Raw genomic sequence first — 27,706 nt, forward strand, 5'->3', positions numbered from 1 at the left:
ATAAATCTAGAAGTCACAACCATTCTGAAATATATATTTATTTAAAAAGGCTATCATAGCAACATAATTTAAATAAATTGGCACAGTCAGTAAAGCTCCACAATGAATTTATGTCTAATCTACAGAGAAGATAGACAAAAATAATTAGCATTGAGTCACCACAAAAAAACACCATCAGCACTTATCTATCACGAGCAGCAGGTCGATATGGTGACGTTAATGCCCAAGTTGCCGTTGTCGGCAAAGAGGTGGGCAATGGCGGCATCGAAGACCAGGCAGTCGCTGTTGAGGATGGCCGTGGCCACTCCGTCGTGGATAGACCGCGGTGTGGCCTCCCAGGTCAGCCGCCGCCGGTTGCCGTTCAGCTCCAGCCGGTAGGCAAAGTTCTCGGCCTGCTTGCGGGCGCCGATCAGCAGCACGATGGCGAAGAACTGCTGGTGGCCCTCGTACTTCTCCTGCTTCTCCAGCACCAGCATGAAGTGTCGGCCGAAGCAAGACTGCATCATGACCCAGTCCACCGCACCAGGCAGGTTGATGTCCGTGGCCAGGAACACGATGTCCTCGCCATGCAAGGTGGTGATGCTCTTGTGCACGTGGACCAAATGAGACATCACCTGCTCCAGCGAACCCTGCCACTTGCAGGAGGCGCCGGGGCAGGGGCAAGAGTAGGGCCGGTACTCGCAAGCATCCTCATGGTCGGGCTTCTCAGTGTGGTGGAGAGTCAGCAAACATCCCGTCGAGGCGTACTGTCAAACAGAAAAAAAAATACATTAAACATAAGACTATAAGACAGAGCAGAATAGCACCATTCAGCTCATTGAGTCCACTCCACTTGGGCAGCTCAGTGGCACAGCGGTAGAGTTGCTGCCTCACAGTGTCAAGAACCCTGGTTCGATCCTGACTATGGGTGCTGCCTGTATGGAGTTTGCACATTCTCCCTGTGGGTTTTCTCCGGGTGCTCTGGTTTCCTCCCACATTTCAAAGACGTGCAGGTTTGTAGGTTAATCGGCCTCTAAATTGTTCCTAGTGCATAGGATAGAACTAGTGTATGAGTGTTCATTGGCGCAGACTTGGGTGGGCCGAAGGGCCTGTTTCCACGCTGTATCCCTAAACTAAACCTAAATTAAACCTAAACTAAAAGACATAGGAACAGAATTACACCATTCAGCCCATCAAGTCTACTCCACTATTCAATAATGCCCAATCTAATTTTCCATCTCAACCCCATTTTCCTGCCTTCTCCCCATAACCTTTGTCACCCTTACTAATCAAGAATCTATCAATCGCTAAACGCCTCTTGAATGCCACTATTGTATCTGCTTCCACCACCGCCCTTGGCAGTGCAATCCCGGCACTCGCCACTCTCTATGTAAACTCTGCCCCTCTCATCTTAAAGCTCAGAGTCAAGAGTATTATGGATACCGATAACAGAACAATGAAATCCTTACTTCTTGCAGCTTTACAGGCCCATTATCGTAACAACACACAAATAAATATACATCAATCAGTAACGTAATATATTAATAATCAAGAATTTAATAATATTAGGTAACCAGACCATAGTAATTCAAAACCAAAGTCCATTGTGGTTAGTGTTCAAGAGCCTGATGGTTACTGGGAAGAAGCTGTTCTTGAACCTGGGTGGTTACAGTTTCCAGGCTCCTATCCCTTCTTTCTAATGGTTGGAGTGAAACGAGAGTGTGGCAGTGGTTGTGTGGGTCTTTGGTGACATTAGCTGTCTTTTTGAGGCAGTGCCTCCTTTTTCAAGTGCCTCTTCGTAATTAAGTCTGGATTAAAGGAGATGCTGCACCACCAGTTGTTGGAAAATTGTCGGTGACCTGTTTAGAGATCCAGTGCAGAAACAGGCCCAACGAGTCCGCGCCAACCAGCGATCCCCGTTACACTAGCATGCACGTTTGTCCCATATCTCTCTAAATCGTGTGCAGGAAGGAACTGCAGATGCTGGTTTACACAAGATAGACACAAAATGCTGGAGTAACTCAGCGGGACAAACAGCATTTCTGGAGAGAAGGAATGGGTGACGCTTCAGGTCGAGGCTCTTATCTTTGGCCCATATCCCTCTAAACATTTTCTATCCATGTACCTGTCTAAATATCTGTTAAATGTTGTTATCTACCTCATCTACCTCCTCTAGCACAGAAACAGACCAAGATGTCCAATCTACGTTTGGCCCATATTTCTCTAAACCATTCCTATCGAAGTATATGTCCATAAGCCTTTTAGATGTTGTTATATGTGCCTGCCTCAACTACCTCCACAATCAGCTCGTTCTATATACCCACTACCCTCTGCGTGAAAAAGGTGCCCCTCAGGTACCTATTAAATATTTCCCTTCGCACCTTAAATCCATGTCCTCCGGTTCTTGATTTACCCTACTCTGGGTTAAAAATTCTGTGCATTTACCCTATCCATTCCCCTCATGATTTTATTATATGTATAAAATCATACACCTCTATAAAACCACTCCTCAGCCTCCTGCACTCCAATAAATAAAGTCCGAGCCTGGCCAATCTCTCTGAATAGCTCAGTATTGGCAATGTCCTTAAATCGTCTCTGCTCTCTTTCTAAAATTGTTGAAAAGCGACAAAATGGTGCTAGATAAATGCAGACCTCAATTTTAGGATTCATTGGGCAGTCCAACAGCTGTATGAATTATGGGCAAGTGAATGGAATAATTAACCAAACTCCTGAAGGAAAAAACATCCCTATTTTTGTTTTTGCTATGCACTAAAGTCTTCTGAATAAGGGTAGCCTGTACTCCTGTTCAACTATTTAGCATCTTTTTAGGCGATACAGTGTCCCAGCTGATAGATCTGCAGTCTCACAGCGCCAGGGACCTGGGGTCAGTCCTGACCTCGGGTGCTGTCTGTGTGGGGTCTGCACATTCTCCCTGTGACCACATGGTGTTTCCTCTGGGTGCTACGGTCTCCTCCCACATCCCAAAGATGTGTGGGTCTGTGGGCGAACTGGCCTCTGTAAATTGCCCCCAGTGTGCAGGGAATGGATGAGAAAGTGGGATAACATAGAACTGGTGTGAGCAGGTGATCAATGGTCAGTGTGGATTTGGTGGGCTGGAGGATCTGTTACCATGCTGTAGTTCTCTCTAAAACTAATCTGGGACCAGGAGGCTGAACACTGTGGTTATATTGATCAAAATCATTAGTTTAGTTTTACTTTCGAGATACAGTTTGGAAACTGGCCCTTCGGCCCATCGAGTCCATGCCGACCAACAATCATCCGGATACTAGTTCTATCCCACACTCTGGAGATAATTTACTGAAGCCAATTAATCTTCAAACATGCATATCTCTGGAATGTGGGAGGAATCCAGAGCACCTGGAGAAAACAGACACGGTCACAGGGAGAAAATGCATTTCCACACAGACAGCACCCGTGGTCAGGATCGATCCCGGCGCTGTGAGGCAGCAGCTCTACCGCTGCGCTACTGTGCCACCCTAGTGCCTCCAGAAAGAGCAGGCCACTCCAAGTCTGCATCACATTTTGGTCAAGCACACGAGGTAAAGTAGCCTGAACAAGCAATGAAAAAATCCGCAGCTGACTTTGTCAAAGAGAAGCAAGGGCGGCTCTACCACAATGTGGGTACGCATCTTCAGGGCAAGTCCCTGTGGAACGGAAGAGAGGGAACTGCAGATAACCGGCAAGGCTGTGAGTCAGCCTCTTGAGCGGTACATGGCAGAGTCCCACTGGGCAGATCGGTTGTGTGGGCGTCAGCCACAGCCTGAAGCCTGGCACAACTTGGTAAACCAGTCAAACTAGTGGTACAATGGCTCCTTCTAGCAAAGACGCAGAGAGCAGGAGATTCAGGCAATTCCACAAGTATTTTCAAAGAACAATTTAGTTTAGTTTAATGTCACGTGTACCGAGGTACAGTGAAACGTTTTTTGTTGCGTGCTATGTAGTCAGTGGAAAGACTATGCATGATTACAATCGAGCCGTCCACAATGTACAGATACCGGATAAAGGGAATAACGTTTACTGCAAGATAAAGTCCAGTATAGTTCGATTAAAGATAGCTCAAGGGTCTTCATGAGGTAGATAGTAGCTCAGGACCGCTCTCTTCGTAGGATGGGTCATTTGCCTGATAACAGCTGGGAAGAAACTGTCCCTGAACCTGGAGGTGTGCGCTTTCGCACTTCTGTATCACTTGCCTGATGGGAGAGGGGAGAAGAGGGAGTGACCGGGGCTGAGACTCATCCATCATTATGCTGGTGGTCTTGTTGAGGCAGCGTGAAGTGTAGATGGAGTCAATGGATGGGAAGTTGCTTTGTGTGGTGGTCTGGGCTACGTCCACAATTCTCAGCTAACGTAGGCGGATAACGGGAAAATATATGTCACTTAATGACTAAAGGGAAATGTTTTAATTGTATGAAAAGTTACAGCAAACATCACATCTATTCAATGAAGGGTCCCGCCCCAAAGTGTCACCTATCAATGTTCTCCAGCAGATGCTGCCTTTACCCAGCACTTTGTGTCATTTTTGTCAACCTACATCTGCACTTCCTTGTTTCTACATCACATATCAAAAGTCTAGGTGGAAGTGAAAGTGTTGATTTCTCAGCATAAATGATTCAGAGGGGAAAACCATTTTTTCACTAATTGTTACAGTGAAAGTCGAGTAGATATTTTTGATTAAATTGTAGCTTCTTGGAAGTTGAGAGCTGAAAAACAAATTGGATATTTTCTAAGGGGATCATTGCAATTGGCAACTGAACCGATCCTGAGTCATACAGCGTGGAAAAAGGCCCTTTAGCCCAACATGTCCCATCTACACTAATCCCACCAGCTTCAATTTGGCCCATATCCCTGTAAACCTGCTCTATCCATTTACCTGTCTAAATGTTTCTTAAACCATGCAATACTACCTGCCTCAAATACCTCCTCCAGCAGCTCGTTCCATACACTCACCACCCATTGTGTGAAAAGGTCGCCCCTCAGGTTCCTATTAAATCTTTTCCCCCTCACCTTAAATCTATGTCCTCTGGTCCTCTGATTCCGTAAGAGTGGACAAGAATCTCTACCCGATGTATTCCTCTCATGATTTTGTGCACGCGGTATCCAATGTATATTAATTAATCTGTGAATTCTGCCAAAGCAGTGCTGACCTTTGCATGCGAGTGATTTGATTTAAAGTATTTAATTTATTTTGTGGACTCGATTTTCTTTAACCTTGTGGCTTTCATCCGGAATGGTAAACAAGCTGTAAAAGGAGATACACAAGTAAACTGGCAGTCTCCCAGTTAATTGGGTAATGGGTTAGAAAAGGTTAACAAAAATTATGGTTGGCTGGCTCAGAATTTGCATTTCGGGTCGGGAACCTTCTTTGGTCCAAACAAAGGTCCCTAATCGAAACATTGTAGAATAAGTGTGGTCAGGTTCCTGACCCAAACAACTGGGGTGACACAATGGCGCAGCCATAGAGTTGCTGCCTTACAGCGCTAGAGACCCGGGTTTGATCCTGACTACAGATGCTGGCTGTACAGTTTGTACGTTCCCCCTGTGTCCACATGGGTTTTATCCGGGTGCTCCGGTTTCCTCCCACATTCCAAAGACGTACAGATTTGAAGGTTAATTGGCTTCTGGAAAATTGTAAATTGTCCCTAATGTGTAGGATAGTGCTAGTGTGCGGGGTGATGACTTCTCATCGCGGACTCGGTGGGCCGAAGTTTACGCGCTGTATCTCTGAAGTTTAAGGTAAAGACACCTGTTCATTTTCCTCCCCAGATGCTGCCTGACCCACTGAGTTCCTCCATCACTTTGTGTTTTGCTAAAGATTCCAGCACCTGCAGTTCCTGGGGTCAAATAAACCAGGCACATCCACGTGGCGTTAATTTATGACGCCTGGACTATCTAGTTAGGGACATGGCAAGAGGAAAGTTGCAGCTTTGTATCTGAAGAATTGGATAAATAAACTAGACTGAGAAAGGAACAGCAGTCAATTGATGTGTTGCATCTGTCTCGTACGGAACCTAATGAATATAGATAGTAACCATATCTGCAACTCAAGGAAATTGACTGTGTTGATGAGTTTGGGTCTGAGATTTGGACGCCGTGTTATATGATCAAGATAAATATTTATATGGACACTTTGTTCCAAGAGGCAGACACACCACGTTGGTTAACTAATACAGACTTGAGCAGCCAATGAGATGCAATTCCAAGTGGGACAGGTATGGGAATCCTGAAGAAGCCTCATCTCCAACAGTTCCAATGTTCTTGAGCCTTGTGTGGACCAGAGTAGAGATGGGAAAAACTGACCATAGTGCCACGGTACAGGTGGTCATTCCAGTTGTGAAAGTGCAAATGGGACTAGCTTATATAGAGCATCTTGATCGGCAAGGATGAGTTGGACCAAATGGCCTATTTCCAATTGGCTGGGATGATTGGAATGACAAAGTAGCCTGCCCTCATTCTATTTCTCACATTCTAATCCTACGAGAGACTTCATCAAATGCTTCCTTTACTTTACACTTAAGAGATACTGCACGGAAACAGGCCCTACGGCCCACAAGTCCACGCTGATCAGCGATCACTGTGTACACTAGCACTATCCTATACACGAGGGACAATTTACAATTGTACCAAAGCCTAATTAACCTACAAACCTGTACATCTTAGGGATGTACAGGTTTGTACATCCCGTTTCTGTGCCATATCTCTAAACTAAACTTTTTAAACATTGAACAGTACAGCACAAGAACAGGCCCTTTTGTCCACAATATATTTGCCAAACATGATGCCAAGTTAAACTAATCTCCCCTACCTCCACATGATCCATACCTCTGCAAATCTAAAAGCCTCTTAAACGACACTATCGTATCTGCCTCCACCACCACCCCTGGCAGTATATTCCAGGCACCCACTACCCTCTGTGTAAAATATATGCCCTACATATCTCCTTTAAACTTTGCCCCTCTCGCCTTCAAGCTTCGACCTCTCACCTTTGACATTTCCACCCTGGGAGGAAATCTTGACTGTCAACATTATCCATGCCTTTAATGCCCTGTATTATAACTAAAGGAGATCAGTGTTGATCATAATAATCACTGCTGGTTTCCTTTCATTTCCTTTTGTCGATCTTTCTACACATTTTTCTAATTTTGTTGATGTGTCCCTGCTACTCAAATGATCCATGTTATTTTAGCATTCTACTTATTTAGTTTAGAGATACAGCATCGAAACAAGCCCTTTGGCCCACCGAGTCCACGCCTACCACTAATCATTCATTCACACTATTTCTATGTTATCCCACTTTCTTATGGTCTCCCCACACACTGGAAGCAAATTTATGGGCCTGTCCCGCGACTTTTTAGGCAACTACAGGAGACCACATTTTCACCGGAGGTTGCCGGGGAGTCGCCTGCATAGTGGTGAGTAGTTCCAGCATTCTCGTAACTAGTCGCAGCTTCATTCTGGTCGCCTGGTTTTCAACAACGTGTTGAAAAATTAGCGGCGGCCAAAATTTTGACGCCATTCAGAGTAGTGAGAATTCTCGTGTCGTAGGTGCAGTGGTAGTGGGTTGCCAGGAGGTCGTACATTATCATAGGTTGTCGCCAGTGCTGACCGATGAATTTCATTGGCTCATTGGGAAAAAAAACGTAAACAGTAGTTTTCAGAACCAGGGATAACCGACTGGCAATGTTAATGTCCGCCGAGCTTCACTGTTGTGTATCTCTGGCTTCTTAAAAGTTGTCTCCACTCCTTCCTCCCCCCACCCCCTTTTAAAGGACTTGCGTGACCCTTCCCATACACTGTGCTTTTACCGTCTTAATTACAGCGCCAACCTTCCCATTCATCATGGTGTGTGTCTGTATCTTTGGCTTTGCACCGTGTGAATTTCACTCAGACAGCGCTCCCCCCACTTGCCCTGTCCCCCGCCTGCATAACTGGCTGGTCAAGGAAGCGATGTGTGTGTTTCAATAGGACAGTTGCCGGCAGTCGCCTGAAAAATCGCCTATGGGAGACAGGCATATTACAGTGGCCAATTAACCTACAAACCTGTGGGTCTTTGAGATACGTGATGAAACCGGAGCGTCCGGAGGAAACGCATGGGGTCACAGGGGAGAAGATGCAAACTCTCCATGCACATGGCTAAATGTTTCTTAAATATTGCAATAGAGCCAGGTACTATCGCAATGTTTAAGAAATATTGGACAGGTACATGGATAGGAAAGGTTCAGAGGGACATGTGCCAAACACAGGCAGGTGGGACTAGTGTAGAAGGGACATGTTGACCGTTGTGGGCAAGTTGGGCCGAGGGGCCTGTGTTGTGTCACTCTATGACAGCACCCGAGGTCAGGATCGAATCGAGATCTCTGAGACTGTGAGGCAGCAACTCTACCAGCTGTGCCACTTTACCGCCCTTATTTTGTCTCCAATAATCAGTGCATCTCATTTTGTAGTGCAGGTCATGCCCCTGTGGAACACAAACTTGTTTTGCATCAAGCTAAATTAGGTCTCTACACCTCCTCCCTACAAGGCCATTCCATTCACAGTTGCCCAGTTTACCCCTATGTATATACCCCTAATATCCGGCACTCCAATACACCTGGACCATTTCCGACACTTCCCTACCATTCCTTGACCTCACCATCTCCATCGCAGGGGACAGACTTCTGACCGACATACACTACAAACCAACTGACTCACATGGCTATCTGGACTACACGTCTTCCCACCCTGCCCCCTGTAAAGACTCCATCCCCTACTCCCAATTCCTCCGCCTACGCCGCATCTGTTCCCAGGATGAGACGTTCCACACCAGGGCATCGGAAATGTCCTCGTTCTTCAGGGAACGGGGATTCCCCTCCGCCACCATAGATGAGGCTCGCACCAGGGTCTCATCCATACCCCGCAACACTGCTCTCTCTCCCCATCCCCGCACTCGCAACAAGGGCAGAGCCCCCCTAGTCCTCACCTTTCACCCCACCAGCCGGCAAATACAACAAATAATCCTCTGCCATTTCCGCCACCTCCAACGTGACCCCACCACTCGCCACATCTTCCCATCTCCCCCTATGTCTGCCTTCCGCTTCCCTCCCTTGTCAATTCTTCCACCCTCCCGTACCACCCCCTCCCAGGGCACTTTCCGTTGCAACCGCAAGAAATGCAACACCTGTCCCTTCACCTCCCCCCTCGACTCCATTCAAGGACCCAAGCAGTCGTTCCAGGTGCGACAAAGGTTCACCTGTATCTCCTCCAACCTCATCTACTGCATCTGCTGCTCTAGATGTCAGCTGATTTAGATCTGGGAGACTAAGCGGAGGTTGGACGATCGTTTTTCCAGCTTTTGTGTGTACCTTCTTACCCCTATGTATAGTTCACATCTCATTCTATGCTGGACAGCCTTGGCCGAGTCTCGAACCTTTGAAACTATTTTGGGATTCTTCTTTTCTTTACCACATCGAACAACTTCTTATTATATCAGTCTTTGTAAAACGCTGAAGCAGTTAAAATGAGGGCTAAATTTAGCTCATTACTCATTGGTCGCTTGGGGATATTTTTGCAAATTACTATCGCAAACCATAGTTTAAAAGCTCTCAGACACAAGCTGGTCTATGTATTCTAAACTACAAGAAAATTATCAGGCAATGGAACCATCCTAACCATCTAGAGGGTGATTCTGAGCTAGACCCATGGTCCATCTATAATCAGATTTGACTGGACATTATCTTGCACTAAAAATTATTCCTTTTATTCTGTATCTTTACACTGTGGATGGCTCAATTGTAATCTATCTATATTACTAAAAGTCTGATCTTGACTGCTTTTGGCTCACTGTGCTGCGATTTCCGAGAGAACGTCGGCACCTACGGCTGTCATTTTTGACCACCTCACTCAGAGCCCCACTCCGCCGTCCGGGGCCGGAGGATTTTTCCCAGAATAAAAATTCAGAGAGATATTAATGTTTAAAAAAAAAGTCCCATTCTCTCTGCTGGCGGCAGGGGGAGGGACTATAAAACCCGGAAGTGTCATGCCTCACTCAGTCTCTGCCAGACCCAGGAAGCGAGAGGATCACGGCTCTGAGCTGTGAATAACACTGAACGCACGTCTACTCCACAGTGAGTCCCCTCGATGTGGCTGCTGAACGCACATCTACGCCACGGCGAGTCCCCTCAATGTGGCTGCTGCCAAATTGTTTGCCTTTTTATTTAAAGTTTGTGTACACAAAATAAATTTTGGTTGTCAGGTGGCTGCAGCAAAATTGTTTGCCTCGCCTTTTAATAAGTTTGTGTTCACAAAATGAATGTTGGTTGTCGGGTGGCTGCAGCCAAATTGTTTTCCTTGGCTTGGCTTTTAAAATTGTTGCAACAGTTGGCTGCCCGCCCAAGTATCCATTCGGTCCACAATGTCTATACTATCCCTCTGGAAAACAGTACCTTCGGCCCGCAACACCCATACTAGAAAGCCCCCCCCCACTGGCGAACATTATTGGAATTGGTGGAGAGGTGGAATATTGCGTTGGTGACCAGCCCTCCCGTGTGATGCTGGGACCCAACGGGTCCCACTTAGTCTGGTCCTTTATAGTCTTTCGCTGACTGGATAGCACACAAGAAAATAGCTATTTCCTATCCAAATCACTCTGTCTTGACTTCATGTTTGTTTAATTCCAGCAAAATTCAAGACTTTGTTTGTTATATATACTGGGAGCAAGGACGACTAAATTCTTACTTGCTGTAACTCTCCAGGAACATTAACACAACAATACAACAGTTGTCACCCACGCAAAACAAAGCTTTTCATATTCACCTCAGTACACGTGACAAAAATAAACCTCAAAGCCCTGTCCCACTGTACGAGTTCATTCAAAGAGTTCTCCCGAGTTTGCCGTCAAACGCTCACAATGTTTAGCATGACATCCCTACTGTAGTTGGAAAATGAAAGAGGACTTCATAATGGAAGACAAGGATGAAAAAAAACCAGCAAGCAATTGGCAAGGCCAACTGGGCTCTATACCTCTGTACGAAGATGTGACCTGGGGTATCGGCATAACTTATCTGTACTCCCTGTTCCGGTACATAATGTGGGAATATAGTACAGAGTGAACATTGGCACCTTGTCGATCTGCTGATTTATCAAACCAATCGCATGGCTGGCTATCCACAACAAACAACTCTGTAGTTCAATTGCTGCGTGTTCCAAGTTTAGTTTATTTTCTCTTTAAGGGTTTATTTGGTAGAGTAGAATTGCTGCCTCACAGGGCCAGAGACCCGTGTTTGATCCCGACTACTGGTGCTGGCTATATGGAGTTTGCACGTTCTCCATGTGATCGTGTGGGTTTTATCCGGATCCCGCCCCAGCAAGACATGCAGGTTTGTAGGTTAATTGGTGTCAGTAAAATTATAAATTGTCCCTAGTGTGTAGGATAGTGCAAGTGTACGAGGATCATTGGCCAGCATGGACTCGGGTGAAGCGAAGGACCTATTTCCACGCTGTATCTACAAACTAAAAACTAAGCTTATTTTAGTTTAGAGGTACAACATGGAAGCAGGCCCTTCGACCTACCTAGTCCATGCTGACCATTGATCACACTAGTTCCACGCTAACCCACTTTTGCATACTACACACTGGGGTGCAAAATAAGACAACATGGAACTAGTGTATGAGTGATCAATGGACTTGTAAATACCCTGGTTCCATCACTAATCAAACAAGCTTTAAAATACTTTATTGGGTAAAAATACTTCACAGCTGCACAAAACACATGTGCATAAAAACCAAGTGCTTAAGGTTTGGAGCGAGTACATTTCAAGTTTAAAATTCCAAAACATACTTCAATTAAGGACAGGTTCATCATTGATTGTCCGGCAACTGGTGGGCCTCCATTTCCTTTAATGTGGACAAAATTACAGCAGTCCCCCCCGAATATGTGGCACGTAGGCCGGGTGAGGCAACCGATCCTAACCTCATTGGGACTTCAGCGGCCGATCGGCAGTTCAAATTTGCCCTCTGTGGTGGCCAGGTCTCTGAAACTCTGGCCTGGCCGGAGCCAGCAGATCCGTCCCCATAGCTGACTTCCTCAGCCGATCGATGGGTCGAATTTTCCTCCCTGTGGATCGACCAGGGCTCGATCCTGACTACGGATGCTGCCTGTACCGAGTTCTTACGTTCTCCCTGTTACCGCGTGGGTTCTACCCGGGTGCTCCGGTTTCCTCACACACTCCAAAGACGTACAGGTTTGTAGGCTAATTGGCTTCAGTAAAATTGTAAATTGTCCCTGGTGTGTAGGATAGTGTTAATGTACGGGGTGATCGCAGGTCAGCTCAGAAGACAATAGTGAAATTTAAAAGAAGCATTCAGATTACAACAGCTGTAACATAGTAAATGAAACTCTTCAACTGCAAGAGCTTAGTTACACGTTTTAAAATCACTGACTAAGATCTGACACAAGGTAAAAATATGTTGCACAGCAAATTATAATGTGGAATGCACTGCTCGAGGCAGATTCTTTAGACTTTGAAGATGCAATGCTGAGCAGGCCCTTCGCCTACCGAGTCTACGCCAACCAGCAATCACCCCATACTCTAACCTACAAACATTAGGGACAATTTACAATTTACCAAAGCCAATTAACCTCAAGGTTACACAGAAAAGCTGGAGAAACTCAGCGGGTGCAGCAGCATCTATGGAGCGAAGGAAATAGGCAACGTTTCGGGCCGAAACCCTTCTTCAGACGGGTTAATTAACCTCAAACCTGCAAGTCTTTGGTGTGTGGGAGGAAACCAGAGCAGCAGGAGAAAAATGGTACAAATTCTGCACAAACAGCACCAGTAGTAAGGATTGAAACCGGGTCTCTGGCACTAAGGCAAGACTCTACCACTGTGCCATTGTGCTGCCCATTCTGTAGGAGTTTCCAACAGCAAATATGGGAAGAGCAACAGTGAAAGTGGAAGGTTGCACAGCTATTAGTTATGTGTTTCTGTGAGCCAGCATAAGACTAAAGGACCGAATGGCCTCCTTGCACATCATGCACTGATGATAAAGACAACTTGCTAGATAAGATGGTGCTCAAGCCAGGTTAGTGCACGCTGGTCCCAGAAGTGGATCTGCAATCATTTATTATATTCGCTCCACTCTTTTAAACATCTACTCCAACAGCAACATATCACTACTCTAACAATGCTCTTCTTAATCTCCTCTATTTCTTTATCCTGTATCTGTACGCAGTGGACATTGATTATAATCATGTATAGTCTTTCTGCTGACTGAATAGCACACAACAAAAAAGCTTTTCACAGTTCCTCGGTACATGTGACAATAAACTAAACAAAATTATCCAGTCCTTTACAGAAGCATTAATAGATAATCAGCAAAGATAGAGATTGTTGAATTATCAAGGACCACTCGCACCCAGATCATTCTGCTCTCTGGCAGAACATACAAGAGCTTGAAATCATGTACAGGTCCACCACTGATTTTCTGGCAATTGGTGGTCCAGCCCCTCCTTTAATCCAGACAAAATCTCACCCCCCACCCACAAAAATGTGTCGCCTAGGCCGTATACGAGGCGGATGATCACAACCTCATCGGGACTTCCGCGCCAATCGGCGGGTTGAATTTGCCCCCTGCAGCCAGGGCTCTGGAACTTCGGCCCATAGCCGACGTCCGCGGCCGACTTTGCGGGCCGGTATCCCGGCTCCTGGGCGGCCTAGGCAGAGCGTTCCGGGACCGGTGAAGTGGTCCGGCAAAATGGATAATCAAAAAGGCTCTGGAGCCAAGGGTGCCGGAAAATCGGTGGATCACCTGTAAAATCAGCAGAGAGAGACACTGTGTGTTATCAAGCACCACTCACACTCATTCCCTCTGGCAGAATATACAACAATGAGAACATGCACCGATCAGATTCAGGACCAGCTTCTTCCCCGCTGTTATCAGATGGCACACTTCAAAAACTGAATCACAAGAATCTAGGTGAAAATGTCCCCTCACGGCGAGCTGGGACACTCCCGGCAAGCAGGCCCAACCTACTACAGGTGTCAGAGGATACGGGGAGAAGGCAGGAGAATGGGGCTAGGGGGGGAAGAGATAGATCAGGCATGATTGAATGGCGGATTAGACCTGTTGGGCCAAATGGCCTAATTCTACCCCTATTCCTTATGACCATATGACTTGCTCGTCGTGGCCAATGGCAATGTCGGCGCACAGCGGTGCAGTGCAATCCAAGGAACTGATTGTGGACTTTGGAAGGGGAAGGATAGGGACCCACAATCCCAATTATATCGGTTTCGGCCCGAAACGTTGCCTATTTCCTTCGCTCCATAGATGCTGCTGCACCCGCTGAGATTCTCCAGCTTTTTTGTGTAACATCCCAATTATATCAATGGACAATGGTGGAAATGGACAAAAGTTTCAAATTCCTGGGCGTGCATATTTCCGAAGATTTCCTGGTCCCAGCACACCGATGCAATTATAAATGCGGCACATCAGCACCTCTACTTTCTGAGAAGATTACGGAGAGTCGGTATGTCAAGGAGGATTCCCTCGAACTTCTACAAGTGCACAGTAGAGAGCATACTGACTGGTTGCATCGTGGCCTGGTTCGGCAACTTGAATGTCCAGGAGCGGAAAAGACTGCAGTATGTTGTGACCATCGCCCAGTCCATCACCGGATCCGACCTCCCCACCATCGAAGGAATCTATCACAAAAGGCTACCAACATCATCAAAGAGCCACCCACTGGTCACACACTCATTTCACCATTGACATCGGGTGACATTGACAGCTTCTTCCCCACAGCCATCAGGCTATTAAACACGACATCAAATAAGCTCTGAACAATAACAGTCTATTATTATTATTATTATTATTGCACTATATCTGTTTATTTATTGTGTATATATGGTCTATTGACTATAGACACACTGAACTTTTATCTTCCGTTTTGTATGATGTTTACATATTCTGTTGTGCTGCAGCAAGTAAGAATTTCATTGTCCTATCTGGGACACATGACAATAAAACTATCTTTCCTCCAAGTGTGATGGGTCGGGCAGAGCCCCAAGGTTAGGTTGGAACCTCGAGGGCCCGACGAAGATGGGTCGGGACGAGGGCGTGACGGAGCTTCAAGTACGGGTCGGAGCCTCGAACAGAGTCAGGCCGAGGACGGAGCCTCAGGGTCAAGACGGGCCGAGTGGGACTGGCAGCGTTGCTGAGAACAATGGGGGAATGTAGAAGGGGTGAGTAATTTTTGTAACTTTGTCTGTGCCCTTGTGGCGATTCTTTTGTGTACTTTGTATGTAAACACAAGGAATATCATTGCACTTAGGTACAAGTGATAATAAAATATCATCATCATCATCTCCAGGTACATTGGGGCAAATTGACTCAACTACCAGCTAAAACTGCAGAGCTAGGGATTGCCCAGATGCCAACCTAACTGGTAGCAATCTCAATCTTGACCCAAAATGTTCATGGGGTTAAAATATCACAGTATTGCTGCCATTTATTTCGAACATTAAACCCAATGCCTTATCTGCACAGAGGCGATTCCCTATATCTTGTATCTGTACATTGAGGAAGGCTAGATTGTAATCATTAGGGTTAGTAGTCTTTCCACTGACTGGTTGGCATGCCACAAAAAGCTTTTCACTGTACCTCCATACATGTGACAATAAAGTAAACTAAACTAAAGGTGAATGCATAAGATCATAAGACAGGCCATTCCAGACCCTGCCCACAAGTAGAGAAGATGGCAAAAATCTAAATCTGATCATTTGGTCACCCTTGCTGTTGTATGCCCTGTTCCTAGGGACAAAGGAGGAGACAATTATTAACTACTGTTGCAAAACCATTATCACAGTGAACATTAGCACACTTTGGATGCCCAAACCTCACTGGTGTTTAGAGCAAGATATTGTCTACAACATAGTGCAGCAAATTGACACACTCTTAGTTTAGCTTAGAAACAAAGAACTGCAGATGCTGGTTTATACCAAAGATAAACACAAAGTGCTGGAGTAACACAACAGGTCAAGCAGCATCGCTGGAGAAAAAGGATAGGTGACGTTTCAGGTCACGATCATTCTTCACACCCTTCAGCATTTGAAGAAGGGTCCCAACCTGAAATATCACCTGTCCTTTTCCTCCATAGATGCTGTGTCACTGAGTTACTCCAGCTCTTTGTGTCTATCTTAGTTTAGTTTATTGTCACGTGTACTGAGGTACAAAGAATAGCTTTTTTGTTGCATGCTATCCAGTTAGCAGAAAGGCAATACATGATTACAATCAAGCCGTCTTCGGTGTACAGATAGAGGATAAATGGTATAACATTTAATGAAAGTCTAGTACACTCCGATTAAAGATAGTTTGATGGTCTACAATGAGGTAGAAGTAGGTCAGCTGTTGATAGGATGGTTCTGTTGCCTGATAACAGCTGGGAAGAAACTGCCCCTGAATCTGGAGGTGTGCATTTCACATTTCTGTACCTCTTGCCAGATGGGAGAGGGGAGAAAAGGGAGTGGCTGGGGTGTAACTCGTCCTTTATTTTGCTGCTGGCCATCCCGAGCAGCGTGAAATGTAAATGGAGGGACGTTGATTTGTGTGACGGTCTGGACTGCTTCCACAATTCTAAGCAATTTCAGGCTTGGAAGAAGCTGTTCCCAAACCATGCTGTGATACATCCCGATAAAATGCTTTCATGGAGAATCTGCAGAAGTTGGTGAGAGATGTCAGTGACATGGAGAACTTCCTAAGCCTTCCAAGGAATTAGAGGCGTTGGTGTGCTTTCTTGGCCATTGCTCCGATATGGCTGGTGCAGGATAAGTTGCTGGTGATTCAAGATCCAATAAAGGTACAGTGAAATTTGAGTGACCATACAGCCATACTAAGTGGGAAAAATAACAGTCCACAATTCAGCCGCATTAAATACAATTTAACACTGTGATAGAAGACAAAGTACAGTCATCTCCCTCCTTTGTTCACCCGTGGTCGGGGCTGAACTCTCCGCACTTGCCATTGCTGCACTTGCTGTTGCCGACGGTCCGCTGTTCAAGCCCTCTCGGGTCGGAGCTCCAATACTGGCAATCCTTGGCAAAAGATCCCAGGCTCCGCGATGGCAAGTCTGCGCCATGCCTGCAGCTTGAAACTCCGGGCCCGTCTCCAGGAAATTTATTCTTCTAGAAACCTGATGCTTTCTACCATCTCTACATCAGCATCATCAATGTATACTGTCCATGACACTAGAGATGCTGCCTGACCCGCTGAGTTACTCCAGCACTTTTGTATCTTTTCCTGTTACTAAAAACATTGACCTAAATAGGTCACTACATGCTAGAGTAACTCAGCGAGTCAGGCATTTCGGTGGGGAATAGATAGGTGATGTTCAGGATCGGGACCCTTCTACAGACTGATTGTAGTGGGGGAGAGAAAGTTGGAAAAGAGAGGGAGGGCGAGGGAAAAGCCTGGCAAGTGATAGGTGAACAGCGAGGCGGGGGAGGGGGGGGATGAGCAGATGGGTGGACAAAGGCTGGAGATGAAAAGGAGACAAAAGGGTGTCAGATAAGGAGAGAAGATGAGTGAAATGTAAAGCCAAAGGGAGGGATAGATAGAAGGGAATGGGGGGGGGGGGGGAGGGAATGGTAGGAGAAATCAGTGTACACTGGGGTGGGTAGTGACGGGACACAGGAAATAAAGGGGGGGGGGGGGAGAATAAAAGGGGGTGTTACCCAAGATTGGAGAATTGAATATCCATACCACTGGGTTGTAAGCTACCCAAGCAGAATGTACTGCATTAAAAATAAAAGGGCCGGAATAAGTTTGGAACTAATAAAGATGTACATGCAAAATGCTGCTGTGTGCAAGTCAACACCTTTGCTGTGCTGTGCTTATCAGAAAATTAGGAAAGGCACCAAACAAGTACAGTCAGGGTCTGAAGAAGGGTTCCGATCCAAAACGTCACCTATTCCCTTTCCTCCAGAGATGCTGCCTGACCCGCTGAGTTACTCCAGCATTGCGCATCTATCATCCATACAAATGCAAGTCTCTTTCTTCCCTGTGGAACAAGTTTTATTCTCCGACAACAGTGTGACAGCAGGATACGGGTCTGCAACATGTTACCACTTTAAACAAAACTCACTGACCTCATCAAAATCCTACGATTATCTCTGCTTGCCAAAGCAGGTTTAAAGAGTTACAGAGTGCGCATTTTATGTGAAAGCATTTTTCATGTAGCGTAGGAAAACTTAGATACTTTGAATGCCTCACTGAAAACACACACTAACAGTTGGGAGCCTGCAAAATATTTTGTTGTGAAATTTAAATTTCAAGAAAAACTAGGCAAATCGCTTCATTTTGCAGAGGATTTCTGCATGTTCGCCATCTATTGATGAACACAGCACTTAGTGACCAGATAAGATACTCAAAATGCACAAATGAAGCTGTCACCAAGGTAACAAAACTCAATAGACTGGGATAATATAATAACAAGGAACTGCAGATACTGGTTTATAACAAAGATAGACAAAATGGTAGAGTAACTCAGTGGGTCAGGCAGCATCCCTGAAGAAAATGGATAGCTGATGGTTTGGGTTGGCATCGGTCTGAAGACTAATTTCACAGAGTACTAAGCTGGTTGCAAAATGCTTAGAAACATCCCGAGCTTGTGGAAGTCACGATACACAGGCACTCCCTAACTTACGCAAGGGTTATGCTCCGTGAACCCTTACGCAAACCAGATTTTACGCAAGTCGTAATCACCATCCCCATTAAACTCATCTCAGTGAAGTCTGGCTGCGTCTGGGGCACTTTCTGTGATGTGTGGCCGTCACAGTTAGCACTGCCGCCATTGTTCGCTTGAGTTCCGTCTCACGCTAGGGCACTTTCTACCACACATGGCCTTCTGGGTAAGCAACGCCGCCATTGCCGGCATGTTTCCGATGTAAACTTGAGTGATCCTACAGTGTTGTGGAAATTACAAACTGCCTTGCTTGCACTAGAACTAAGCACAGAATTATTTCCATAAGTGCGAGCTTGCACAAGACGCCTATTGTACAAGTCGGGGAGTGTCTGTAAATACAATTTTTCTTTTAGTCACCAGGAGAGACAAGAGATATTGCTATATTAAAGTCAGGTTCACCGAGATACAGTGAAAAATGTTTTGTGCACTAACCAGGCAGATACCATACGCCAGCACAAGAGACCAAGCACAGTGCCACCATTTCATCTCCTCTGCCATTAGCACCATTGGTTGGCAACACATGGTGTGGAGATGAGGAAGAATTTATTTAACCAGCGGGTGGTAAATCTGTGGAATTCATTGACACAGACAGAAGTGGAGATCAAGACATTGGGTATGTTTTAAGGCGGAGATTGATAGGTTCTTGATCAGTAAGTGTGTCAAAGGTTGTTGGGAGAAAGCAGGAGAACGGATTGAGAGGGGGGAAAATAGATCAGCCATGATTGAATGGTGAAGCAGAATTGATGAGCTGAATGGCCTAATTCTACTCCTATATCACCTGGTGTTATGTGTTTGGTTTAGTTTATTAGTACAGTGAAAAACTTTTAATGTGTGCTAACCAGTCAAGGGAAAGGCAATACATGATTACAATCGAACCATCCACAGTGTACAGATGCATGGCAAAGAGAATATCGTGAATAACGTTTGGTGCAAGATAAAACCAGTAAAGTTTGATCAAAGATAGTCCTCGGGTCGTCAATGAAGTAGATATTATTTCAGCACCGCTCTCTAGTTGTTGGTCATATGGTTCAGTTGCCAGGTGATCAGTACCAGTCTCTTGGGCTGTGGTTTTGTTCTCTCGAACCCTTATTAAATGGCTCCGCCACCTCCACAGAACTTACAACCACCTGCAGCAATTTTTGAAACCACACTCTTCGCAACTCCCAATAAACGTTCAAATATTTATTCATATCATTTCATGAGTTTTGCTTCCACCAAGGTTTTTTGCACAACGCGGATTGTTCTGCCATTTTAAATCCCCCTCCCATTCCCACACTGAGCTTTCTGTCCTGGGCCTCCTCCATTGCCAGAGTGATGCCACATTCAAACAGCACCTCGTATTCCACCTGGATAGCTTACAACCCAATGGTATGAACATTGAATTCTCGAACTTTATGTAAAAAAAATCCCTTCTCTGCTCCTTTCCCCCCACCTCACCTTCCACCTACCTCACCTAGACTTGCACCTAATTCTCCCCTCCACCTACATTCCTTCCTCTGGCTTCACAATTTGCAACTCTTCAATCCTTCTGTCTCATGCTTTGCCCTTTCATCTCTGGCCTTTGTTCCAACTATCTGCCTATCAAAACTCCCCTTGCCTATGTCCACCTCTTTCCTGCCACGCTTTGTCATGCCTCTCTCCTCTCCCAGCTCCCCCCCACACCCTCTTAAACAATGTCTGAACAAGGGCTCCGACCCAAAATGTTCCATGTTCTCCATGCTGCCGTACCCACTGAGTTACCTGAGCATTTTCTGCCCGTTAGTTCCTCCAACCCCCTGCATACGAAAGCATTCAGCAACAGCACAAGAGTGCCTGAACAAGTGCAGGCCAAATGCAAAGCCCACTTGCATTGGGATTTGCATTTGCATTGCAGTTTAAAGAAGTTCTTATTTGCATTGCAGTCTTATTTCGACCCATCCTTTTCCCCCCCAGAGATGCTGCCTGACCCAGTGAGTTACGCCAGAACTTTGCATCCATCTTCAGCATGAACCAGAATCTGCAGTTCCTTTCCACACATTAATTCTAGTCAGATGCAATTCAGTCAATAGCTGCTTAGTCTAAGTCACAAGTCTCTGGGTTAATGAAAAGCACAAAATCTAGAGCCACGATTTGGAGGGAGTGTAGCAACAGTGAATTAAAAAAACAAACTTGTGAAACGTCAGGGGACAGGGAGGGGAAAGATTTGCACATTCTTTATAAAACATCACCAAATTGCTAGTGTCCCACTTGTATTTTACCTCCGGTTTGTAGACATTTACACAATGTCAGTGAGATCACACCTAGAGTATTGTGTGCAGATTAGGTCATCAGTCTATAGGAGGATGTTATTAAGATGGAAATCATGCAGAAAATATTCAGAAGGGTGTTGCTGCTTCTGGAAGGCTTGAATAATGAGAAGCTGGGACTGTTTTCCCTGAAGCAATGGATGAGGGTTATAAGATCATGAGGGGCACAGATAAAGTGGATGGTCAGTCTTTATTTCCCAGAGTAGGAGAGTATAAAACTAGAGGGCGCAGATTTAGGGCGAGAAGGAAGAAGATTTAAAGGGGACCAGAGGGGAATATTTTCCACAGAGTGTGGTGAGTATGTGGAGCAGGCTGCCAGAGAAATGGTAGAGAGTGGTAGTGTGGCACAGCAATGGAGTTGCTGCCTCACAGCGCCAGAGACACAGGTTCGCTCCCGACTACGGGTGATGTCGGCATGGAGTTTGTACATTCTCCTTGTGACCACGTCTGGTTTCCTCCCACACTCCAAAGACGTGGGGGTTTGTAGGTTAATTGGCTTCTGTAAATAGTCCCCAATCTGTAGGATAAACCTATTGCATGGGGGAAATCAATGGTCGGCACAGGCTCGGTGGGCTGAAGGGCCTGTTTCCCCACTGTATCTCAATAACTAGAAACCAAAGAGGTACATTGCATTGTTTAAAAGGCATTTGGACAGATTTATGGATGGAAAAGGTTTTCAGGAATATAGACCAAATGCAGGCTGATGGGACCAACTCAGTATGGATGGACTGGAGGCCAACCCCATAGAGGGCCAGTTTCTATGCTGCATAACTGCGACTCTGACATTTTGCTTCCAAATGTTCCAGTGGAACATGCCAGGCATTGGTGGTGTTCATGTGCCTATGTGCTCACTGGCAGCTGGGCCCAATAGTAATATAGATAGCTTGGGACTATTACCATTGGGCCTCAGTGGCAATAGTAGGTGGTATGCTTCATAGGCCAAGAAATAGAGCCAAGAGCAAACTCCTTCAGAAACAGGGGCAACCCTAAATGTCAAGAGGTTAGAATTAGAGAAGCACAAATACACTGGGGGTTTAGAGGGCGGAGAGAACATTGAGAGTTGGGAGAGACTGTGAAGGGATTTAGAGATCAGCATTTACAAATGGACTCAGAACATTGAACAATACAGCATGAGCACAGGCCCTTTAGCCCACAATGTCCATGCCAAACATGATGGCAAGCCCATCTCTTATCTAGCTGTGCATTATCTATATCCCTGCTTATCCATGCACCTATCCAAAAGCCTCTTAAATGCCACAATCACATTTGTTTCAACTAGCACCCCTGGCAGCACGCTCCAGACACTCACCATACCCTGTATAAAATAGTGCCCTGCACATCTCCTTAAACTTTGCCCCTCTCATCTGAAAACTATGCCCGCAAGTATTTGATTTTTCCATCTTGGGATATTAGGTTCCGACTGTCTACCCTATCTGTGCCTCTCAGAATTTTATATACGTCCATCAGGTCACCCCCAACCTCCGCTGTTCCAGAGAAAACAATCCAAGTCTGTCCCACCTCTCCCTGCAGCAATCCAAGTCTGTTAGTTCATCGCTTAACTGTCAGCAAGTACAGGTCCACCATTGATTTTCCAGCACCCTTGGTTCCAGAACCTTGCAGTATTTCCCTTTTGCCAGACCAACAGAGGTCACGGCCTTGGGTGGCCGAGATACCGGCCCGCAAAGTCGGCTACGAGACCGAATCTGCCAGTTCTGGCCGCGCTGGAGCTCCAGAGCCCCTGACCACAGCTCGCAAATTCGACCCATGGATCAGCCGCAGTAATCACCCATGGGAACGTATCTGCCGGCTCCAGCCGGGCCGGAGTTCCAGAGCCCCAGCCGCTGGGGGCAAATTCGACCCATCGATCAGCTGCTGAAGTCCCAAGGAGGTCGAGATCGGCCACCTCACCCGCCCTAAGCACCCCATTTTCAAGTGCGCTCTCGTAATATTATTCGGATTACAGGAGGTATCGGACCACCAGTTGCTAGAAAATTGGTGGACGTCCTGTCGAGATGAAAAAGCACGGGAGTAACAGCGAATGGTGCATTGTGAGGGTCAGAACGCAGGCATTCTGCATGATCTGCAGTTTACAGAGGATGGAGAAAGGGATGCCTTCAAGGAGTTAATGGGAATTGTCAGGTCTAGAGGGAAGAAAGACATGGAAGAGGTTTCAGCAGAGATGAGCCAGGGCTATCGTTAAGTCAGTTACATATTCTACTGTGGCCATCTGCCTGAGTCATTCAAAATTTACACTGAAACTCGCAATGACAAGCAGACAGATGGTCGAAGTCGTTCCGCTCGATATTCTTCTGTCGTCTCCTCAAATATATTTTGTGTTGTTGTTCATAGAATCATACAGCGTGGAAACTGTCTCTTCAGCCCACTTGCCCACACAGACCAAGATACCCCATCTACACGTCCCTCTAAACCTTTTATCAAGTATCTGTCCAAATGTATTTTAAATGCTGTTTTTAGTATCTGCCTCAACTACCTTCATTGGCAGTTCATTCCATACACCCACCAACGTCTGCGTGGAAAAATTGCCTCTCACTCAGGATCCTATTAAATCTTTCCCCCTCACCTTAAACTTATGTCCCATTGATTCTTTACTCCTCTATTCTGGGTAAAATATTTTGCATTCACCCTATCTATCCCCTTCATGGTTTTATACCCCTCTGCAAGATCACCCTTCAGCCTCCTGAACTCCAAGGAATAAAGTGTTTAAGAAGGAACTGCAGATGCTGGAAAATCGAAGGTACACAAAAATGCTGGAGAAACTCTGAAGAAGGGTTTCGGCCCGAAACGTTGCCTACTTCCTTCGCTCCATAGATGCTGCTGCACCCGCTGAGTTTCTCCAGCATTTTTGTGTACCTTCCAAGGAATAAAGTCCTGGCCTGTCCAACAACCTCTCCAAGCCCTCAATTCCGCAAGTCCTGGCAAAATCCTTGTAAACCTTCTCTGCATTCTTTCCAGCATGACAATATGCCTTTGGTCTACCGTGCACCCAATTTCCAATTAAAAGATCAAGGATCCCAAACAAATTGTATCCCTGGAGACAAGAAACTGCAGTGGAACAACAAAACAAGGTGCTGGGGGAACCCAGTGGATGAGGTGGCATCCTGATCAGACTGAAGAAAGGTCCTGACCTGAAATGTCATCAGTCCATTCCCTCCACAGATGCTGCCTGACCCGCTGAATTCCACCAGCACTGTTTTTGCTGTTGTATCTCTGGTCCTCTTCATGTAATGGAGACCAACTGAGTTAGACGATCTTCTAATATAAACAGCTCATTCAGGACTGGCCAGAGGACTGTGGCTTACTGTTGTTCAACACTACGAGTGATAGATATTTGCACAATAAAATAAATCCTTCTGATTTAACTGTCGTAGAAAGGGGCTTTGCAGGGTAAAGAAAAAATGAATCATTTGGGGGGGCCACAGTGGTGCAGCCTGTCGAGCTGCTGCCTCAGAGCATCAGAGACCTGGGTTCCATTCTGACCTCGGGTGCTGTCCGTGTGGCGTTTGCACGCTCTCCCTATGACCAAGCGAGTTGCTCCGGCTCCTACCACATCCCAAAGACGTGCCGGTTTGTAGGTTAAGTGGCCCTCTGTAAATTGCCCCTCGGGGGAATGCAAAAATGGGATAACATGGAACTAGTGAGATTGGATGAATGATGGTTGGCATGGAGTCGGTGGGCTGAGGGGCCTGTTCCGATGCTGTATCTCTAAGCTAAACTAATTTAGAGGGGCAATTTGCAAGTACCACTATTGGCCGTACAGTTTTACTCAATTTTTAAACAGAACTGCCATGTTACAGCACCTAACGATCTGATACAGTGCACCATCCCCATTGAAGGCAATCATTAACTGATCCAACATAATCAGGACAGGTCATTCTGGTCATTCCCTCTGCTCCCCTCTCCCAACAGGCAAGAGGTACAGAAGATCGAAGACGCACACCTCCAGATTCAGTGACAGTTTCTTCCCAACTGTTATCAGGCAACTGAACCATCCTTTCATCAACTGGAGAGTGGTTTAGTGATACAGTGTGGAAACAGGTCCTTCAGCCCACTGAGTTTGTGCCAACCAACAATCACCCATACACTAGTTCTATTCCACACTCTAGGGACAATTTACAGTAGCCATCTAACCTACAAACCTGCACCCCTTTGGAATGTGGGAGACTGGAGTACACAGGGAAATCTCACAAGGAGAATGTACAAACTCCATACAGATATCACCTGTAGTCAGGATGAAACCTGGTTGTCTGGCGCTGTAAGGCAGCTACTCTACCACTGCGCCACTGAGCTGCCCACACCTTACACTAAAAGTTATAAATTTTATCCTGTATCTGTAAACTGTGGACGGCTTGAATGTAACATGTATTGTCTTTTCACTGACAAGACAGCACACAACAAAAAGTTTTGACAATAAAAATAAACTGATCTAAAGACTAGCTTATCATCCCAGGATATCCAGTCCTTGCATTAGGCAGGAACCCAATTGAGTGAGGGTGTTATGTCGAGGGAGTCTCCCAACTTGTCCATGGAAGCAGGGAAACTCTTGCATTAAACCATCTCACAGCGTCGGGGACCCGGGTTTGATCCTAACTATGGTTACTGTCTGTACGGAGTTTGCACGTTCTCCCTGTGACCACATGGGCTTTCTCCGGGTGCTCCAGTTTCCTCCCACATTCCAAAGACTTGCAGGCTTGTAAATTAATTGGCTTCTGTAAATCGTCTCTAGTGTGTAGGATAGAACTGGTGTACAGGTGATTGTTGGTCAGCGTGGACTTGGTGGGCCAAAGGGCCTGGTTTCCATGCTGTACCTCTAAACTATAGTTTAGCCCCACCACGGAAACTCAGTCTGAAGCTTTTGAGGGTGGATGAGTTACTTTCACTCAGAGCTCACAAGACAAATTGTTACACCAATAATATTGGTAAAATATCTGGAATAAGTGACGACACTAGGCCTGTACTTGCTGGAGTTTATAAGGATGAGGGGAGGGACCTCATTGAAACTTACCAAATAGTGAAAGGTCTGGATAGAGTGGATGTGGAGGATGTTTCCATAAGTGGGAGAGTGGAGGACCAGAGGCAATTGCCGTGAATAAAAGGATGTATTTTATTTAAAGAATTTCTTTAGTCAGAGGGCGGATATTTTTAAGGCGGAGGTTGATAGAATCTTGATTAGTGCGGGGGTCAAGGGTTATGGGGAGAAGGCAGGAGAATGTGGTTGAGAGGGAAAGATAGATCAGACCTGATTGAATGGCAGAGTAGACTTGATGGAAATAATGGCCTAATTTAGCTCCTTATGAACTTATTAGTGACTAGTGACTAATGACATTTGAAGTAGTCAGCGGTACAAAGCGTGGTCAGTTTACCAGGTCAGCCAGGTCAAGTCCTATGCCAGAGCACAAAAATCTAGGCTATCATTCCAGTACTGTACTGTGGGAGATGCCTTCTTTTTTATTTTTTAAAAGAGACATACAAGCCTTAGATTAATGCAAAAGTCAGAGCATTACTTTGAAAAGTAAGGAAGCTGTCCAGAGTAAACATATCAATTTTGTAATCGATGCTTCCCAAATCGATTAGCTGGCCACTAGTGTGTGTGACAGCGTGTTAGATTTTCAATTGAAAATTACCTCAAATAATTTCAAAAGCGTTTTGGAACGATCTGAAGAACTACGTAAAAGCAAGCATTTTTTAAGAGACGGATAGAAGACACAATGGGAAAAATGACCCAGCAGCCCGATATGGACAGAATCCCCTTACCTTACATGGGAAGAGAACGGCCGAAGCCACTTTTTCCATTGCCAGGTTCCTGATGCTGGGGGTGAGGGAGCCTCGACATGTCGGGCAACAGGTCAGTTTTTGGCGGCAGGTGTTGCACACCAGATGGCCGGCTTGACATTGTAGGATGGGCGGCAGCACGTAGTCGAAGCAGACGGGGCACTCGAAGAGTGAGGTTAGCTCCTGGGCAGCGGCGGCGGCGGCGGCTGCAGCAGCGGCCACCGCCGCCTGGTGAGGGTGCAGAGGCGGCGGGGGAGACGAGACACCAGCGCCTAGAATCGCCGCCGTCCCGCAGCCGCCGGCAGCGGCAGCCACGGCAGAAGGGGAAGCGGCGGCTGCGACTGCTGCCGCCGTCGACAGGCCGCTCGGGGCCGGAGAAGGTGCCGTGTGTTTGCCGGCTTTGCCGCTTCCGTTGCCCGCTCCGGCCGATGACATGGCTGGCAGGCAGGAGGAGAGGCGGGCGAGGGCATGGATGTTCCTGCCACGGCCCCCCAGCGTCAGGCCCGGCCGCTCCGGCACCAGCCGCCACCGAATGTTTAGACACAAGAAAATCGCGACACCGCGTTCTAGAACCTTGATACACGGCGCCGTGACGTCACCGCCGGAGGGAACCCCCCGCCCCCTACGTCACGTGAATCCCAACCCCTTCCTCCCACAGCATTCAACAACAGCGTCCTGCACTGATAAAATAAATACGCCATACAACGGGAGAACACAAACCAGCAATGCGTAGAAGTAAATAATAAAATGTGCTGCTTTATACCAAAGGTAGATACAAATGCTGAAGTAACTTAGAGGGCCAGGCAGCATCTCTGGTGTAATTGGATAGGTAGATACAAGGAACTGCAGATACTACTTTCTACCAAAGATAGACATGGAAAGTCATGGAGTTAACTCAACGGGTCGGGCAGCATCTCTG

The 27,706-nt window shown here is 46.3% G+C and overlaps 1 protein-coding gene across 1 annotated transcript; it reads right to left on the minus strand.

The window, feature by feature from the left end:
• Positions 1–27,392, minus strand: LOC129703357 (E3 ubiquitin-protein ligase SIAH1-like). The gene is made up of 2 exons (XM_055645732.1): positions 26,770–27,392; positions 1–746 (listed from the first exon to the last, which is right to left on the minus strand). Exons 1-2 carry the CDS (start codon positions 27,220–27,222, stop codon positions 189–191), a joined length of 1,011 nt encoding a protein of 336 aa, XP_055501707.1. The 5' UTR covers positions 27,223–27,392; the 3' UTR covers positions 1–188.
• Between the last annotated feature and the right edge of the window lie 314 nt (positions 27,393–27,706).

Source organism: Leucoraja erinacea, chromosome 14 (assembly GCF_028641065.1).
Source record: "Leucoraja erinacea ecotype New England chromosome 14, Leri_hhj_1, whole genome shotgun sequence".
NCBI lineage: Eukaryota > Metazoa > Chordata > Chondrichthyes > Rajiformes > Rajidae > Leucoraja > Leucoraja erinaceus.

Excerpts from the sequence above, each read along its gene's own strand:
- LOC129703357 (XM_055645732.1), bottom strand. The coding sequence starts at position 27,222 with ATGTCATCGGCCGGAGCGGGCAACGGAAGCGGCAAAGCCGGCAAACAC. Across the intron at positions 747-26,769 it reads CCGTTCTCTTCCCATGTAAG|TACGCCTCGACGGGATGTTT; the intron begins GTAAGGGGATTC and ends TCTGTTTGACAG.